The sequence below is a fragment of the Bipolaris oryzae genome (genome assembly GCF_000523455.1).
Source record: "Bipolaris oryzae ATCC 44560 unplaced genomic scaffold scaffold_88, whole genome shotgun sequence".
NCBI lineage: Eukaryota > Fungi > Ascomycota > Dothideomycetes > Pleosporales > Pleosporaceae > Bipolaris > Bipolaris oryzae.
This window is the reverse complement of record NW_006911364.1, coordinates 1-17540: the sequence shown is the minus strand read 5'-3', so window position 1 is coordinate 17540 and position 17540 is coordinate 1. Positions and strand designations below refer to the sequence as shown.

The following is a 17540-nucleotide window of genomic DNA, read 5'->3' as shown; positions in this document are numbered from 1 at the left end:
GATTGCCTGGTATCACGTCGGTGGCTTGTGGAAAGTTGTTGTGATACCCTGACGACGAAGCTGCCTTGGTCTTTATACCTAGAGAGCTGTAGAACAGCCAAATGGGTTCACTCCTCTCCACTAAGCAAACCGAGCACTCTATTCCATGGCGAAACAGAATAGCCGTTACGAGGTAGTATGCACTGCCAGCGGCTGTGGTCCCTGAGATGGAAGAAACTTTCAGCCGCACCTGAGCCGTTACGTACCAAAATCTCCGTTGTTCCCCTGCGCCACGTAACACTGACCACAAAGCAACCCTGTTGCCAATCTTGGAGCTATATGCAGGGCTTGTGGATCAACGGTTACATCGTATGCTTCCTTGAGCGGCGGTGTAAACAACATGCCAAGGCTCTCTTCAGGCGGAAAATGAACGCCAAGCCGGAATACTTTGGTGGTGTGATGGGCCTGAGTGTCAAAATTCTAGCAGTCTGATTCGCAGCATGCTGACAGGTAAATTATTGTGACCACAACAGCTGCTTAACTTATCCACTCCTTTGACTATTGCAAGCTGAATAGATGTACCAGACCGCTTTATGTCAGCTCACCCTCTTAGACATGCGAACAGTGACACTCTTGATAACTGAGCTGAACATAGCTAGATTGAATCATCTAGGATTGAGCACTGTAACAGTTGTGCGAGGAAGTCGGCGATTTGAAAGATGAGTGACAGCTATACGTAGAATTCGGCGGCTTGAAAAGTATAAAAGCATCAAGATATCGACATAGAGATCATCACAACAACCTGCTGCAACAGCCTTCAACCACATTCTACAACAATTCACTCACTAAAACCCTACATCATCGCCTAATACGCACATTAGCCGTCACCATGGTCGCTATCAACACCCTCATCACCCTTGCCCTCACCCAACTCGCCATCACCGTATCTGCCGGTGACTGCAAGACCCATCAGCTCTACTGCGGCTCGACTCTGAAGTGGCGCGGTACGTTTCCCTCCCATCTCCCAACATCCACCACTTCTCCTGCTATACACTTCCTAACACAATAATAGGCTGGACCAACTCCGAAATCCAGGGTAAGGTGCTGCAAGACTCGTGGAACAATGGCCAGTACCCTGCTGTCGACCAGATTGACAAGTCCCTCTTCAAGTGCGCGGGACAGGGCAAGACGCTCGTTTGGGCTAATGGACGCACCCCCTGCGGCAACTGTGTTGATGGTGGAGCCGGCAAGCCCGACTACTGTGCTTAGATGCTCAATCTCCTAAGTGAAAATGTAGCAACTGGGGGATTTCTCATGTTTCTCTTGTGGTTTCTCAGAAAAGAAAAAGGCAACTCCTGCATATTCGGAAGCGATAACTTTGTAGTACAAAGACTTTATACATCTTAGAAAATCTCGATTTCATTTCGACATACCCTGTCTTGTGCCTCATGAAGTCTTCTCTTTCTTCTCCCTCTCTTTGCGATGTGCCCAGACGTAAAAGAATGGGTACACGGTTTCTGGTAGTAAAGTGACAATCATCCCGCCGATACTCCACCAGTTGCCCACATACGCCCAGTTCTCAGGCACGTTAATGTACCGCCATATGAAAACCAAGAACGCCGCGATGCACCCAAGGTATCTCGTAATCCTATTCTCATTAGCCTCATGTTACATCTCTTCATCTCCAACCGAGGGATAGACCGCAAAACCCCCCTTAATACCCAAAATCACCAGCAAAGCCCCCCCCCCCAAAAAAAACTACTTTCAAACATACCAAATCTCCAACGACTGCCCCTTCGTATCTCCCCTCTTCACCAAATACAAGATCTGCCCCCACCCAATCGGCAACTCAAGATACAACCCCGTAAAAAACGCAGTCTTCTGCCCCCGCTCATCCGGCCACAACCCCCCAACCCACCACAAGAAACCCATCCACGCCGGCGTCTGCCACAGCAACTTCACAATCGTCCTGCCCCTCTCCCCAGGCCCATATGCATACTTTAGCGCCACACTCACAAACGTAATGTCAAACAAAAACCACACGAAGAAGCACGCGCGCTGCAAGGTTGTAGTGGTGCAGACATAGGCGTAGTAAATTTCGTAGGCCATGGTTGCGCTGAGGAATTGCACGGTACCCGCCAGGAAGCGGTCGCTGTAGGTGCGCATGGTGTAGAAGGCGTAGCAGAGGGTGTAGAGGATGCCGCAGGATATGATCAAAAAGTCGGTGATGTAAAAGTAGGATTCGGGGGGTGCGAGGGATACATCGACGGATTGGGGGATTAGGTGGTAGGAGGAGAGTTTTTGGGCGGCTTCGAAGGGCATGGTTTTGGGGAAATGTACTTGGGGTTTTTAGTGGGAGATATTTTGTTGTTGTTGTTGTTGGAATCGTGGTGGTGTGGTATTATTATCTTGTATGATGTACGGATTCGGGATATGCGGGAACGAAGGATATCCGGTGGAGAAGGAAAAGAAGGGCGTATTTACAAGGAGGCAATCAACATTCAATAACAAAAACCTAGGGTGTTGGTTGTAATGTATGTACTTCTATATATTCAGCTATGAAATCACTGCTGACCATGCCCGGCTTCCGTCATGCTCCGGGCGAACGAGGCAGTGCTTTTACGGGTGGTGGATCCAATATCCGGATATGTTCATCTCCACATGATGCGCCTACTTGCTGCCTAGTATCCGCGTCTTCCATACATCCGGCATCCGTCAGCACATCCTTCTGTCGCACTAAACCCCATCATTTCCCCATCCCGGCTGTGCTGCTTCTTATTCGTCTTGTTTCTAATAGCAGGATAATTGACATAGGACAATCAGATTACAAATTCAATTCCAAACACGCAATGTACAGGTGTTGAATGTGAAGTTCAAGTTGGTGATGGCTGATGACGTATGCGCTGGCGCATGTCGCGAACGTCGTGTAGCCTCAGGGTATGTCTAAGTTATCCGCGCTAAGCGCAATGTGGATCAATGCCGCGAATGCATTGCTTTCGTCTGTCTCTCTTGCTGAAGCACAGGAATAGTTTATAGCAAACGTGAATTTTAGTGGTATTGGTGTATACTACAAATGCCGATGTTGAAGTATATGGGTATATAGCACATGAAAGAAAGACCAGAAACCTCTGATGCGACGCCTCGCAAACCTCCTTAGCATGGCATGATGTGACATTAAATGTAGCGCGAGAACCTCCACGAACGGGATCCCACATCTTAGTTTCTCCTGGGTCTAGGACTCTTCGAGGGCCTCGGACTCCTAGGCACCAGACTCTCACCTTGAGCCTTCATCTTCTCCATCGCCTGCTCGACCTGCTGTTGCTTCTTCGCCACATGCCTATGTCGCTTCTCGACTTCTTCTTCAAATTCTTGCGCAAGCTTACGCTTCTTCTGCCTAGCTTGCTTCGTGCGCTGAACGATACTCTGGAACTGATCGAGGAACCAGTCCCCAGCATCCTCCCATTCACTAGTAGGGAGCGAGGAAAAGAAATTGGCTTGCTTGTCTGGGGTGAGATTCTTCTGTACCAGTACAAGACGCTCGGGCAGAGGTTTCTGCGCATCTTCCTCAGTGAGAACAAGAGGCTTCGCACGCGGATTGGTGTCGAAGCTTTCGCTCTTTAGGCTTTCATACTTCATGTTGAAAAGCGCTTCGGCGTCGTAGTCTTCGATTTGGGTATCCTGAAGCTCCTCAATCGCAGCTTGTTCGACTGGTGGTTGATAGCTTGTTTGTTTAGGTATCATTTGTGCTGAAAAGGGGTACTCTGCGGGTGCAGGTGGCTCAATTGGCTTTACGGGCTCGAACTGGAACTGGACATGGGAAGGACCGGGTTGTTGACGATGGACATATTGCTGATTGTTGGCTTCGACATGGGTATTCTGATAGGGGTTTGAGTATATGGGAAAAACTGCAGGAGCAACGCCTGCATTAAACTGATTGTAAGTGGGTGGCTGGCCCGACTGAGGAACGACACGATGCTGCGGGAAGTTTTGCCTAGGTTGTTGCACGCTGGGCACATTGGCGCGCGTCTGATCGCGGAGTTGTGCAGACTGCTCAAACAGCTGCGAAGGCTTATGAAGGCTCTGCCTCGGGACTGGCATATGCAGTTTCTGTTGGCGGTGTGTCGGCTGCAGCACATTTGACTGTCCAGGCTCATGCTTGACGTTGGGGTGCTGATGGAAAGGGGAACTTTGACGGCCTTCATAACGATAACCGGAAGACGGCTCCTGTATACCGTCCATTTCAGAAGGCTCGCCGTTAGTGGTAGTTGGGTATGAATCGCCTTCGACAGCTGGCAGATCCAATCGTCCCGCTTGCTTCAGGAATTCAATCTTTTGAGCTTGATGTAGGTGACCAAGTCCTTTGCTTTCAAGAAAATCCTCATCATCTTGGGTAATGCCTTCGTTTTCCTCTTCGTAAGGATGCTCTGGTTCTTCGGAGCCTTGATTGCTTTCCCCGACATCGCCACTCACACCAAGATCAAAGACTTGCCCATTCTGATGGTACTGTTGCTGATTCTGTGGCCCACCCTCTAACTGAACAACAGATTGGTCGATAGTAGTGTCTAGGCTTTCTGCATCAGTATCGTAGGGATCACGTTTTTGAGTGTGACCTTGAGCCGAATGAACGCGTCGAGGGTTCTGCAGAACAGCTGAGCTGTTCTGAGCGTTGGCAGACCCACGTCCCAGAGCTCCAGACACTGGTGTGCGTCGCTGAGAAGGGAGGCCATTTTTGATTGATACCCTTGCATTAGCACCAACAGCTTGTCGGTCAGTCTTGGGTACGTGTTGGGCATTGGCTAGAGCATTATGTGGGCTGTTGGTGCTCTGCCGGTCTTTGACAAAGCCTTGCATGATGAAGGACGGGCCAGTACCCTTTACTTGCCGTACTAAAGTGCAAAGTGATGTGATAGCCGCGTCTTCAACTTGGTGTGGAAAGGTGAAAGCCTGACTTCGAACGGGAAAGCGCGTCGCAGGTATCGGCTAGCTTGTTGTGGTTTAGCCCCACTTTCTAGAACAATGACGATATCTTATCTCCGGACTCGGTGTACTGCCGTGGCTGTCAAGTTCCTATTGCTGATTCTTGACATCTACACCTCTGCAAGTAAATATATTTAAAACTAACGAATCTGTATTTTTACCTTGTTTGTAGCAATGGAGGATTGTTACCTCTACAGGCTCCCCAACGAGGTATGGCATCTTACAAGGCCATCTCATCTCATCCCAACTAACCATTACAGCTGCTCCTTCACCTTTTCGCACCGATGCCAACACTAGACCTTCTGCCTTTGACTACCATTTCGCGCCGCATATACTCGCTCATCTTACGCATCTTGCATAATCGCCTTGTCGCAGCTGCAGAACTGAATTCACACTCCGTACTCCTCGAATGCTTCCACCCGTCTGCGAAACTTACCGAGCCGGCTTACTTTTGCACATATCGAGGCACTGATGGCTTGAAATTATATCATGACATTGATCCAAGCGAGAAAAATGTAGGCAGATTGGGCGAGATGTATAGAATGTACTCTCGTTACCGACCACACAGACGTGATCTAGAGGCTAGTGGGAGAAGGGTCAAGCCACGGCCAGGAGATGTCCCTGGGAGTCGCACTTTTCCAGGGACAGTGCAGGATCCATATGACGGAGAATCGGTCAAGCAGACGCTGAGCTTGGAAGCACATGAGCTCTTTACGCAATTGATTGCACAAACGAACCTTGTTAAGATTGGATCGCACAACCTTTTCACAAACTTTGTTGAGGTTGAGGAGGGTGTGCTCAGGGTATGGAGGGAGTGGCTCAAAGATGTTTCGGCAAGATGTATAGCAGATAACCGAATAGCGTCGAACGAGGTAGTCGAAGAAGTGGGCAAGGGCAAGGAAGTGGTAAGAGAAATTCTTGGAGAAAAGGCAAATCTCGAGGATCCAAGCATCTTGTGGGTGAGCCCAAGAAAGGACAGCGGTATACGCTTCAATGCGCGTGAGAGAAAGCTCCGCCGGAACTTACCCATCCTCATCAGCGCAGATGAGGATGAAGATATGCCTGTGACTTACGAGATTGAATTTGATGGTAAGTAATACGATGGCTTCTTACCACACCGATCCGGCTGCTAATAGCGTGCAGAACTTCTCATTCGCACGTCGCATCTCTTGTTAATGCTCGAGAGGTCAATGCTGCAGGAGGACAATTCATCTGGCAAGGCGGTAGTTTTCGGCTCATTTGGATAGTACCAACAAACACAACGAATGAAAAAAGAGATTAACTTAATCAAAAAAGTGATCCAGATTCTCGGCTGACAGTGGAGCCACCCCTCACGGCAACCGAATAACCAAACCTCGGAGCCGCATAGCGTATCTGCAAGACCCGCATCGAAGTGCAAAAAAAAGGTTTACTCTGCTCAATTGCCAAAAAGAATTGAATCAGGTATGTGACCTCGAGGCGATTTGAACGCCTAACCTTCAGGAAGCTCCAGTGGTAGATACTGGAATCTGACGCGCTACCATTGCGCCACGAAGCCTGATTGGATGAAAGGTGTCGTAAATTGTAACACCTGTATACTTTGCAAACGCACAGCTTCACGGACTGAAGCTCTAAATCAATCAGATACAAAAATTCAATAAAAGCTGAATGTAACAAAGGCCACGTCTCGACTTTATGGTTTTAATTTACGCTACGCCGACTAGGTGTCTAGCACAAATCCTCGCTGCATGCATTCCTTCCGCCCCACCCGTCCCCACGTGTCCGGCAGACACATATGCAGGGCTCTCTAGACTAGCAAAAAGGAGGTTTCTCTAAGCGACACAAGGACTCAGGATTGACAAAAAAGAATTGTAGCTGTTCTCCGCTCCCAGAATCGAACTAGGGACCTTTCGATTACAATTGCAATTACAGTCGAACGTGATAAACCAACTACACCAAGCGGAGGAATCCAGATAACTGGGCTTGTGATTCGATATGAAAATTGGGTACAAGATGGAATATATCGCTCGGGTTTTTGCTGCAGGGTAGATGAGCTTTGGAAGGTTGGAGGGCCGGATGCCCGAATTGGGCAATGCTGAGCAGACAGTCATGAACCAATTATAGGACACAGAGTCAGGCTTGGAGAACTCACACGGTACTCGCATCACCCAATGTGCCGTCAATTCTAATCATTGTTTCATTCATGACGTCCATGTAAAGTACAAGAAAATCCCGTAAGCAGTCGCAGTTCCCACCATGAATGACATCATAGCCGTGGGGTATCTGGAAACCCGAAAAGAAGAAAAAGCAGCAGTTGTAGTAGCAGTTCCATCGCTGTGAGCGGGAATTCTGCAAAAGAGGCAGTCGTGCATAGAAGCACTGTCCATCGATGCTCAATCCCTGAAGTCACCCGAAAAAAATGCAGGTATCCTCCCAAGGCGTACTTTCCCTGAGACCTCATTGCCAAATGTCGTGATTCGAGAAGTCACGATCTGCAATGGGAAGAAGGGGTTGTTGCACCCGATCGATGTGTCTAACCCATAGATACCGTAAACGCCGTTGAAATGCCCTAAACCAAGCGTCGTATCATTGACGCAGCATGTGGAGCGTTTGTGAAGACCGAGCTTAGCACGATCAATTAGTTGTCCTGAGCAGTCTCGATCTGAGCGTACTCTATCCAGTGACCGTTGGCTGCCTGCTTCCAGGTACGGATGCTGGCATCATCGCCAGTAGTCACGAGGAGATCGCCTAAGGATACTTGTTAGCGCTGTCAAGTTACCGGTCTGATCAACACATACCCATCTGGGAGAAAGCGACGCGCCAGACAGCACCATGGTGGCCAGTGAGCTCATCCTTCAAGGCAACTTCCTGAGTGATGCGACCAGGGTTCTGTTCATTCTCGAGGGACATTGCCGGCGCCTTTGAAGTACCAGCCAGCCCAGCTCCTATGCCAGACTGCGCAATGTGCTTGAGACCAGCGCGGGACGATACAGATGGCGCGACAGCCGACGAAGAAGTTCCGGATGTGTGAGCCTTGTCTGCAGTAGTTGTAGTGAGCTCGTAGATGCGGATAGCGCCATCTTTGCTAGCCGTGGCCAAGATGTCATAACCGCGCATGGAGCCATTAGCCCAAGCCAAATCACGGATGACTTGACGCGCGCCAGTGAGCTTTGCAACTTGGAAGAAGCGCTTAGCTTTATCAGTGCGGAAGATCAAGACGTCTTTCATGGCAGCAACGGCGAGTGACAGTGACTTGCGATCGAGGCCTGCAGTGATAGCGGTCCAACATGGAAGCTTCTCCTTGTGGAAAACAACCTTGAAGCCTACCTCTTCCTGGCGCTCAGGAGGGTTGTTCTCAGAAACCCAGCGCTCAGCCAAGATGGTCCACTCGTGGAGGTTGCTCTGATCCTGAGGCTCATACACGGTCAGGTAGCCATCACGCGTAATGAGCGCGAGCCAGGTCTCCTGCATGATGTTCTTGAAATCCAAAGACATGAAGGGAGCATTGGTCAGCGAGGCAAGATTGTAGAGCAACTTGAAGCGATTGCCGGAAAGGGCAACCTCAGTGACATCCTCTTGCCAAAGCTTGCAGCGGCCATCTTCTCCGATGCTGCCAACAACCTCGCCCATGAAGGGCCCGTTCCACTTGACCTAGCATTGGATTAGCCACAAGTTATGAAGGTGGCAAATTACATGCAGACAAGCTAAACGAGGCTTGCGGCTGACGATGAGATCACTCACATCAACTATCTCGGCATCATGAGCCTTCCAGCTCTCAACCAGGGTCCACGAATCGTCCTTCTTGTCCCAGACCTTGAGGCGATGGTCGGAGCTCGCCGTGACCATGCGCGTACCAAAGTAGTTGAAGTCGACGGCAAGCACCAGGTCTTGGTGGCCATGCGAGAAGGTCTGAAAGCTACGCTCAGCCGCCATAGTCTGATAGGCGCGACGCGCAGCCACAAAGGCAGTTTCGAGGTGATGGACGACTTGCTGGTCAATGTGGCCTGGGCTGCCGTCGGCACAAGGCTCTTGAATCAACGGAGCGATCAAGTCCACGTGCTCAATCTCATCCTCGAACGAGACGGCGAGGTTGAGATTGGATGGGGGGTGAGGCAACCGTGCTTCTTCTCGGGTGGGGCTGAGCGAAGACGACTCGCTAACCGCTGCGGAAGGCAGTTGGGACGTAGTCAACCGTCGAAGAAAACCCGGAGTTGCAAGATGTTGGCTCACGGCATTGAGGTCGTCCAGGAACGGGTCGGGCCTTGCAGAGCGGCCTGCCTGGTTGTTGCTGGTCATGATGGTGCCAATGTTCGTGGGTCTAACGTTTCGGGTTAGTAGAGCAGGAAGAAGCCGGACCATGGCAAAACAACACCTTGCAAGAAGTTCTGCTCACCAATACACCGCGTTCGCTACTCTGCGCGAATTGCTTTTTTTCTTTGGTTGCTGCTCGCTCACCCTGCAGGTTAAGCCAGGATCGGTCGTTGTGGGTTGAAGGCCTATTCTGTGTTTCTTTGTCAGTTTCAACACCTTCTCAGCACTCCACGCAAGTCCGGATAGAGGTTTGACGCGGCGAGGTTCGCAAGTGTGGAGAGGTGTCGACTTGACGGTGCTGAGTCGAGGGTACAGGCCTGCTGTTGATATTGCTGCGAGAGCAAACGGCGGACTGCAACTCACGTGCCAAGATCCGCCGTCACCTCGACTTTTGATTCCCATTACGGTCACGATGACGAGCGTATTGTCATGGGCAGAATCACTTTCACTGTTGTCCCTGTCAGTCGCATGCGCGGGTGTGCTGGCAAACACGCTTCACGGTGACGGTGAGCCGCTAGTTGCGTCGATAGCATTTAGCGGATTGGCGTTCGTATCCTGCTACGCATTGATCCGATGGCTCGGGGATGCCTTCATGAGGCGTGGCTTCAAAGGAAAGGATCTCTGTAAGCTGAAGCAGACTGAGATGTAGGTGCCAAGCCTTCTCCTGGCCACTGCATCTTGCTAATGTTGACAGACCTGAGATGATGGGAGCGGTGTGCGCAATGGTATATCTCTTCATTATCATCTTTTTCATACCATGGCCATTCTACAAAGACATTGTAGTCGCAACCTCAGGGGGCGGCAACAGAGATATTATCAAGGAACTGGAGTTAATCGAGACGGGCAGACTTCTACACAGGTTTCCTCACAACAAGCTTGCATCATATCTATCAGCCATTCTCTCACTTCAGACTATTGTGCTACTCGGTGTTGGCGATGACTTGTTCGACATAAGATGGCGCCACAAGGTGCTCATTCCAGCCTTTGCCGTCATTCCCATGCTCGTGGTATACTTTGTCGACTTTGGCGTCACGCAAATGGTTGTTCCTGTTCCGCTCAGGCCTTACCTGGGCGAGTTGTTCGATCTCGGTATGCCTTCTGTCTGAACTCAGTGTGTTATCTGGATACTAACAAAGAACAGGATGGCTATACTATGTCTACATGGCACTCATGTCCATATTCTCTTCCAACAGCATCAACATTTTGGCAGGCATCAACGGCATCGAAGTGGCTCAGTCGGTGGTCATTGCAGTTCTCATTGTCATCAACGACATACTGTATCTTTCCCCCTTCACGCCCTACCCTCATCCGGCGACAGACTCGCATCTGTTCTCACTGTACCTTCTGCTTCCCTTTATCGGAGTCTCTGTTGCGCTGTTGATGCACAACTGGTATCCGGCAAAAGTATTTGTGGGCGACACATACTGCTACTTTGCAGGCATGGTGTTTGCCGTTGTTGCAATTCTTGGGCACTTCAGCAAGACGCTGATACTGCTCCTTGTACCACAAGCATTCAACTTTGTCTACTCGGCACCCCAAATCTTCCATGTCATTCCGTGCCCCCGACATCGGCTTCCACGTTTCAATGCACGGACTGGACTGCTGGAGCCCTCGCGCGTTGAATTCACCAAACCGCTGCGAAAACCGATAGCGGAGACTTTGAAGGTGCTACACCGGCTTCGGATGCTGGATGTTGAAGTCAATGCAGAAGGGCAAGTGGTTTCGTCGAGTAACTGGACGCTAATCAATTTATGGCTGGTGTGGTTTGGGCCGATGCGGGAAGATCGGCTGGCCATGGGTCTGCTGGTATTCCAGTTCGCCGTTGGCATCTTGGGCCTGTTTGTTCGGCATCGGATGGCATTGCTTATCTTCACTGCTGATAATCTGTAGACGGTTTGGGATGGCGGGTTTCGTGAACTTTGGCTTGCGTGGCATAACGGCGTCCATTGGCGGCGGCCATTTAGACTTTGATGTATAATACCGAGCATCAGTGTATGCTTTGACAGCAATCTACACCATAATACTTGGCGACTTCACGTCGCCCCGGAACATGGCGGCAGTATGATCTTACTATGACCCATGTTGTATGCGGTCGAGTATTCGTTGCTCCTACATGATGTACATGTCGAGGTGGCGAATCGGAGTATGGAAAAAGAAGCTGACCGTGCAAGTCGCCTGCCAAGGCCTCACGGCGGGGCAGCGAGAATGCGGGGCAGTGACAGCGGCGGCTGGCAGCGCTTGAGCTTCGTCACCGACTCGGATATCCTCTGTACCTTGACTGGCTCTTGCCACACCATTGGAGATGCACTGCAAGGTTACCTTTCCACATGTACTGTACTTCTGGTATAGTACCGCGCCATTAGCCATCATCCGCTCCGGAATACCCTGGCCATCCGCAAAATACCGCAGCCCGGCCGGCAGTGGACATTAGAGCGCGCAGTCATCATTCGCCGTGTGATTGGTGGCGGTGCCCCTCCCACCGCAACTCCGAACATCGGCCAGCTTCTTTGTGCCTTGTTCGCCATCCATCGGTTTGAGTTCCACATGCGCATCTTTTAAGCCGATATCTGCCCTTTAAGATCTATCTGTCATCTCACATCTCCCTCTCTTCACCCCTCTGAGTTCTCCGTTCTCTAATCCCAAGTTTACCTTTTTGTACGACCTACATTTTATATCTCCACTATGCCGTCTGCTGTGAAACAACCGCAGACCTTGTACGACAAGGTCTTTGAGGACCATATCGTTGAGGAGAAGGAGGATGGCACAATTCTGCTCTACATTGGTACGCGTTGTTCCGTGCATTTTAAGTCATTTCCACTGACAAATTTGCAGACAGACATCTTGTCCACGAAGTGACATCACCAGTAGGCAAACCCCGGAATCTGTACAATTCTCTTCAAAACTTACCAACCGCGTACAGCAAGCGTTTGAAGGCCTCCGAAATGCCGGCCGCAAAGTACGAAGACCAGACTGCACTCTTGCAACAGTAGACCACGTACGTCATGGATCCTCATAATCCGTCTGCTTGCTAACATGAACAGAACATTCCTACTGCCTCACGGAAAAACCTCACCACGACGGAGAAGTTTATCGAGGAGGCCGATTCCCGGTTACAATGCATGACTCTCGAAGAAAATGTCAAGGCGTTCGATCTCACATATTTCGGCCTCGACGACAAGAGGCAGGGTATCGTCCACATCATCGGACCGGAACAAGGCTTCACGCTTCCCGGAACAACAGTCGTATGTGGCGACAGCCACACATCTACACATGGCGCTTTCGGTGCCCTCGCCTTTGGTATCGGTACGAGTGAAGTCGAGCATGTTCTGGCGACACAGACCATTATTACCCAGCGGAGTAAAAACATGAAGGTCCAAGTCGATGGCGAGCTGGGTCCTGGTGTTGGTAGCAAGGACATCATTCTGCATGTCATTGGCAAGATTGGCACAGCTGGAGGAACTGGTGCCGTCATCGAATTCTGTGGTTCAGCTATTCGCGGGTTGAGCATGGAGGCGCGCATGTCCATGTGCAACATGTCCATTGAAGGAGGTGCAAGGGCTGGTATGATCGCACCCGACCAGACCACCATTGACTACCTTAAGGGAAGGCCATTGGCACCAAAGGTCGATAGCCCAGAATGGAAAAAGGCATGCAGCTACTGGCTCGGCCTCAAGTCAGACGAGGGTGCCAAGTACGACATCGAGGTCTTGATCGACGCAAAGGACATTGCCCCAACAGTTTCTTGGGGTACTTCTCCCCAGGACGTCGTCCCTATTACTGGAGTTGTGCCTGGTCCCGACGATTTCCAGGATGAAGTCAAGAAGGCAGCGTGTGTGCGAGCCCTGAAATACATGGGCTTAACCGCTGGTACCCCCATGCAAGAGATTTCGTTGGACAAGGTCTTCATCGGATCTTGCACTAACGCTCGTATTGAGGATTTGCGCTCTGCTGCGCGTATTGTAGAGGGCAAGAAGATCGCCTCAAACATCAAGCGCGCCATGGTCGTGCCTGGATCTGGTCTTGTTAAGAAGCAGGCGGAAGCCGAAGGCCTAGACAAGATCTTCACTGACGCCGGGTTTGAGTGGAGAGAGGCTGGATGTTCAATGTGTCTCGGCATGAACCCGGATATCCTTTCTCCCGGTGAACGATGTGCGTCAACATCGAACCGTAACTTCGAAGGTCGACAAGGTGCTGGTGGCCGAACTCACCTCATGTCGCCCGCCATGGCCGCTGCCGCTGCCATTGTAGGAAACCTGGCTGACGTACGAAAACTCGCACCGGAAACCTCAACAGCAGCCAAGGGCTCGCCAAAAATTGAACTCGACGCTCATGTCGAGGCCCCAAGTAGCGATGAGGAGTTTGATAAACTCATGGACCAGCCCAGCTCTGGACCACAGCACACTGCTTCCAACACGCCCAGCACAGAAAACGCCCCTGCCGGCATGCCCAAGTTTGAAACCCTCCGCGGATACGCAGCACCCATGGATATTGCAAACATTGACACTGATGCAATCATCCCCAAACAATTCCTCAAGACTATCAAGCGCTCCGGCCTTGGCAGCGCTCTCTTCCACGCCTGGCGCTACGAAGCCGGTGGTGACAAGGAAAACCCAGACTTCGTCCTGAACAAGGAGCCCTACCGCAGTGCTAAGATCCTGGTCTGCACTGGACCTAACTTTGGTTGCGGATCAAGTCGAGAGCACGCCCCCTGGGCTCTGCTTGACTTTGGCATTAAGTGCATTATCGCCCCTTCGTTTGGCGACATCTTCTTCAACAACACATTCAAGAACGGCATGCTTCCCATCCGCATTGAAGATGTAGCTACCATCCAGCGTATCGCCGACGAGGCGAGTGCCGGTAAGGAGATTGAAGTCGATCTCCCCAATCAAGTCATTCGCTCTGCCGGTGGTACCGAGCTAGCGAAATTCGACGTCGAGGAGTTCAGGAAACACTGCCTTGTCAACGGTCTGGACGACATTGGTCTCACCATGGCTAGTGTTGACAAAATTGAGAAGCACGAGCAGAAGCGTACTGCGGTATGGCCGTGGCTGGACGGCAGTGGCTACCTGAAGAGACATGGTAGGGGACCAGTCAAGATTCAGGCGCAGCCTGTGCCCAAGACCAACAGGGGTGAGGAGCTCAAGGAACCGCTTGAGTGGTAGACTTGATGAAGAAATATGGGGTCAACAAAAGTGGTTTCGTCTTCGGACTTGTTCTCGTTTTCTATTTTTGGGCAGGGTCGTTTTTTTGGCTCTCGTGTATTAGTGAGGAGGATAACGCTTGCTGCTCCGGGCTTCGGGTAATCATGTTATGAAGCTAATTAATGACGCGAAATGAAATGAATCTACCAAGATTCTGATATTCAAATATTTGGTATTAATATGCAATCGTTTCTCAGATAATCACATCTTGATTGTTATTTCTTTTACAAAGCATGTCACGCTATGCTATTCCGCGCATCATTTTACAACGCCCAAAACACCTATATCGAGAAAGAGAAGAAGGATATCGCACATCACCTATACACACATATACCATATATGCGTACTGACAAATTCCCAACACCCCAATCTCTACCGTGTCTGCGGCCCAGCTAATCCAGGCCCATCCCTCGTCCACCCACCCTTACGCATGCCATCCTCAATCCTACCCCAAATCCTCTCCACAACCTCTCTATCCCTCCACCTCCCCTTCTCGCTCCCCGTCCACTTATCCACAGCCACAGGTAACACACCACGGCCGAGCTGCTTGACCGTCTCGGGCGGCTCCTCGGAACTCCACCCAACATAGATACCCGGGTAATTGGCAAACAGCTCCGCAGGCTGCGTATACTTGTACGACTTGAACTGCCAGAGCTGGCCCGTGGTAAAGATGCCTACGACACGGCTCCAGTACGTGGGTTTGAAGGAGGCGGTGCTGTCGACGCAGATGAAGGTTAGGGGCTGTGAGGATATCGAGGGGAGGAGGCGCTGGATTTGGATCATGTTTGCGCTGGCGGACGTGGAGGACGAGTCAGTTGTGTTGGGGGGCACGAAGACGCCGTCGGAGAGGAAGGTTTTTACGTTTGAAGTGCGGAGTAAGGAGGAGGCGGAGGGCGAGAGAAGGATAATGGGTTGGAGGCGGCGCTGAGGTCGCTTTTGGAGGTTTGCGACGAGGGCGGGTTGGGGGGCGGGGACTTTGGGGTCCGAGGGGCGGGCGCGTAGGAAGGTTGCTGCGATTTTGCGGTAGGGGGAGAAGTCCTGGGGGTATATGTTAGCATCGTATTCATTCGTGACTCTTTTTGCTCAATAGATGGTATACGTACGACGTTCTTAGTGCCCCTCAACACGCTGTTGTGATCTCCCATTTTCCTCTCTCCATCATAAATCTGTAGTAATCGTGCATCCATCATGCCTCCTGCACTTCCTACTTTAATGCCTTTTCCACCATCAACTGGGACTCCCTTCCCACCCGCAATGGCAGCAGCGTCACCCGCCGCAGCGCTGAGAGCACCTCCATCTACAGCAGCAATACTGTCACTGCTCTCCGTCTCTCCACTCAGCCAGGCAATCAGTTCAATCTTCTGCGCAAATGTCAGGTTTTGCACGCTGCCTCCCGCGCCACTTGGCAGCTCTTCATTCAGCGTCTGCACAGCGGCAAAATAATCCGTGACGGAAGCGTCTTTGTTGAGCCATGCAAAGTAGCAGCTGCGCAGATCAACGGGCTTGCCATCAGGTGCGAATCGCGTGGGGGTGTTGAGAGCAAAGTTACGGTGTTGGCCCGAATCGAAATTGAACGAGATGTGCGTGGCTTGTGAGAGATCGGTGACGGTATCTGCAGGTGTGGGCGTTGCGCTTGTGGTGAGGATGGGTGTTGCGTTGGCTTTGATGCTGAGCCGGAGGTTGTAGAGCGCGTCTGCGACTTCGGCTTCGGCGGCGGCCATGTTTGCGTTGTTTGGCACGTCGGGCGCGTGGAAAGAGGAAATTGTCGTCGAGGACGTTGAGAGCGGGAGTCGCTGTAGCTGTTGGTTCGAGCTGTTTCGCGACAATGCGACGGGGGACTTTTGGGGATGAGGCCGGGGTTTCTCCGATTGGGGACGTGCCTCGGGTTTCCGCTTTCACCAGTCGGTCGTGTTTTCACCCTCTATGTTGAATTTCATCAACTTATTTACCGAGATAATTATTTAGCGCTTTCACAAATTGCCTATTTGGGCTCATGGTTGCCTGGTTGTACAAGGATCCTGTTGAATATACCCTGAAATACTCTAAAATAGGTCCCATGTAGTGTCTTCAGCGGTGAGATATTGTGAAGAGTAAAAATAATTTGGACTTGAGTAAATGACGTAGAGACCCGGACATAGTCGTGATGATATAGACATGATATTCTTTGTCAACAGACAAGATTCATATCTATTGTGTAAGACAACTGTGTAAGTAGGGTAATCTGTGTAATTTTTTTTCACTTTGTTGCATTAATGAAATCTAAACTAATGCCTACCTTTTCTGCTGTCTGTTTCTAAAGATACCTTATATATATTTCCCACGAATAATGATATACTCTACATATTTCCTATGCCCTACAAATAACCCATAGCTGGTATGGAAGCAGTGGTACAAAATCGAGAGGCACTGAAGCGTCCGAGAGGTGAAATGGCTTTCTGTGGCCCGCTTTAGTCGGGTACAGATTGGTCTAGCACCAAGGAAAGAGAATATGTGAAAACAGAGACAAGAAACAATTGACTTTCTCTCAACTACACGTAATAAATATAAGTATAGTTCATGTGCAACAATGGATACGTACTAGGTATCGGTTTCCGGTTAACGTGTTTCACCAGTGATTCGGCCACCCCAGTGATTCGGCCACCTCCCCGCGATACCCCACCACTATAACAATAACGCGTAATGCCTTAACCACGCAACGCGTTAAAAGCCTATACTAAAGGAGATCTATTTCTTACTATTACTAATCTTAATTCTAAATAAATTTAGAGTAAACGACGCGCTATAATTACCTATAATATTTTATTAATAACTATCTAAAGCTAATACGCTAGCTAATACTTATAATATAATTATAAACTACTAACTAAGTATCTAATAAAACTAGAAAAGTAGACTATTACTTAATATATAATAGTTAAAGCTAAGTAAAAACTACTCTATAGAAAAAATAATACAGAGGGGTGACATGAAAAAAACGTGTTACTAAAAGTTCTAGTTTTTAAACTAGTATAACTCGGTGGATATTAGAGCTATTCCTAATCGGGCTAGCTCATTTTAAAGCTAAGAAGTAGTAGTTGCTTCTAAGAATGCTTA

The 17540-nt window shown here is 50.1% G+C and overlaps 8 protein-coding genes across 8 annotated transcripts; 4 read left to right on the top strand and 4 right to left on the bottom strand.

Moving 5' to 3' along the window:
* Window positions 1–868: 868 nt before the first annotated feature.
* On the top strand, window positions 869–1248 carry COCMIDRAFT_98513 (uncharacterized protein; the record flags this gene model as incomplete). Its single annotated transcript, XM_007690953.1, has 2 exons — window positions 869–983; window positions 1052–1248. 2 exons carry the CDS (start codon window positions 869–871, stop codon window positions 1246–1248), a joined length of 312 nt encoding a protein of 103 aa, XP_007689143.1.
* Window positions 1249–1425: 177 nt separating this feature from the next.
* COCMIDRAFT_98410 (uncharacterized protein) lies at window positions 1426–2301 on the bottom strand (the record flags this gene model as incomplete). Its single annotated transcript, XM_007690952.1, has 2 exons — window positions 1426–1627; window positions 1754–2301. The coding sequence occupies 2 exons, from the start codon at window positions 2299–2301 to the stop codon at window positions 1426–1428; spliced, it is 750 nt and encodes a 249-aa protein (XP_007689142.1).
* An 894-nt stretch (window positions 2302–3195) lies between these two features.
* On the bottom strand, window positions 3196–4830 carry COCMIDRAFT_27299 (uncharacterized protein; the record flags this gene model as incomplete). Its single annotated transcript, XM_007690933.1, has 1 exon — window positions 3196–4830. The coding sequence occupies one exon, from the start codon at window positions 4828–4830 to the stop codon at window positions 3196–3198; it is 1635 nt and encodes a 544-aa protein (XP_007689123.1).
* A 300-nt stretch (window positions 4831–5130) lies between these two features.
* COCMIDRAFT_98478 (uncharacterized protein) lies at window positions 5131–6203 on the top strand (the record flags this gene model as incomplete). The annotated part of the gene is made up of 3 exons (XM_007690951.1): window positions 5131–5166; window positions 5217–6045; window positions 6100–6203. 3 exons carry the CDS (start codon window positions 5131–5133, stop codon window positions 6201–6203), a joined length of 969 nt encoding a protein of 322 aa, XP_007689141.1.
* A 1370-nt stretch (window positions 6204–7573) lies between these two features.
* On the bottom strand, window positions 7574–9231 carry COCMIDRAFT_98408 (uncharacterized protein; the record flags this gene model as incomplete). The annotated part of the gene is made up of 3 exons (XM_007690950.1): window positions 7574–7683; window positions 7734–8586; window positions 8677–9231. The coding sequence occupies 3 exons, from the start codon at window positions 9229–9231 to the stop codon at window positions 7574–7576; spliced, it is 1518 nt and encodes a 505-aa protein (XP_007689140.1).
* Window positions 9232–9658: 427 nt separating this feature from the next.
* COCMIDRAFT_98449 (uncharacterized protein) lies at window positions 9659–11136 on the top strand (the record flags this gene model as incomplete). Its single annotated transcript, XM_007690949.1, has 3 exons — window positions 9659–9891; window positions 9941–10335; window positions 10388–11136. 3 exons carry the CDS (start codon window positions 9659–9661, stop codon window positions 11134–11136), a joined length of 1377 nt encoding a protein of 458 aa, XP_007689139.1.
* A 792-nt stretch (window positions 11137–11928) lies between these two features.
* COCMIDRAFT_27295 (uncharacterized protein) lies at window positions 11929–14408 on the top strand (the record flags this gene model as incomplete). Its single annotated transcript, XM_007690932.1, has 4 exons — window positions 11929–12028; window positions 12079–12110; window positions 12167–12241; window positions 12288–14408. The coding sequence occupies 4 exons, from the start codon at window positions 11929–11931 to the stop codon at window positions 14406–14408; spliced, it is 2328 nt and encodes a 775-aa protein (XP_007689122.1).
* Window positions 14409–14819: 411 nt separating this feature from the next.
* Window positions 14820–16168, bottom strand: COCMIDRAFT_27294 (uncharacterized protein; the record flags this gene model as incomplete). Its single annotated transcript, XM_007690931.1, has 2 exons — window positions 14820–15485; window positions 15551–16168. 2 exons carry the CDS (start codon window positions 16166–16168, stop codon window positions 14820–14822), a joined length of 1284 nt encoding a protein of 427 aa, XP_007689121.1.
* Between the last annotated feature and the right edge of the window lie 1372 nt (window positions 16169–17540).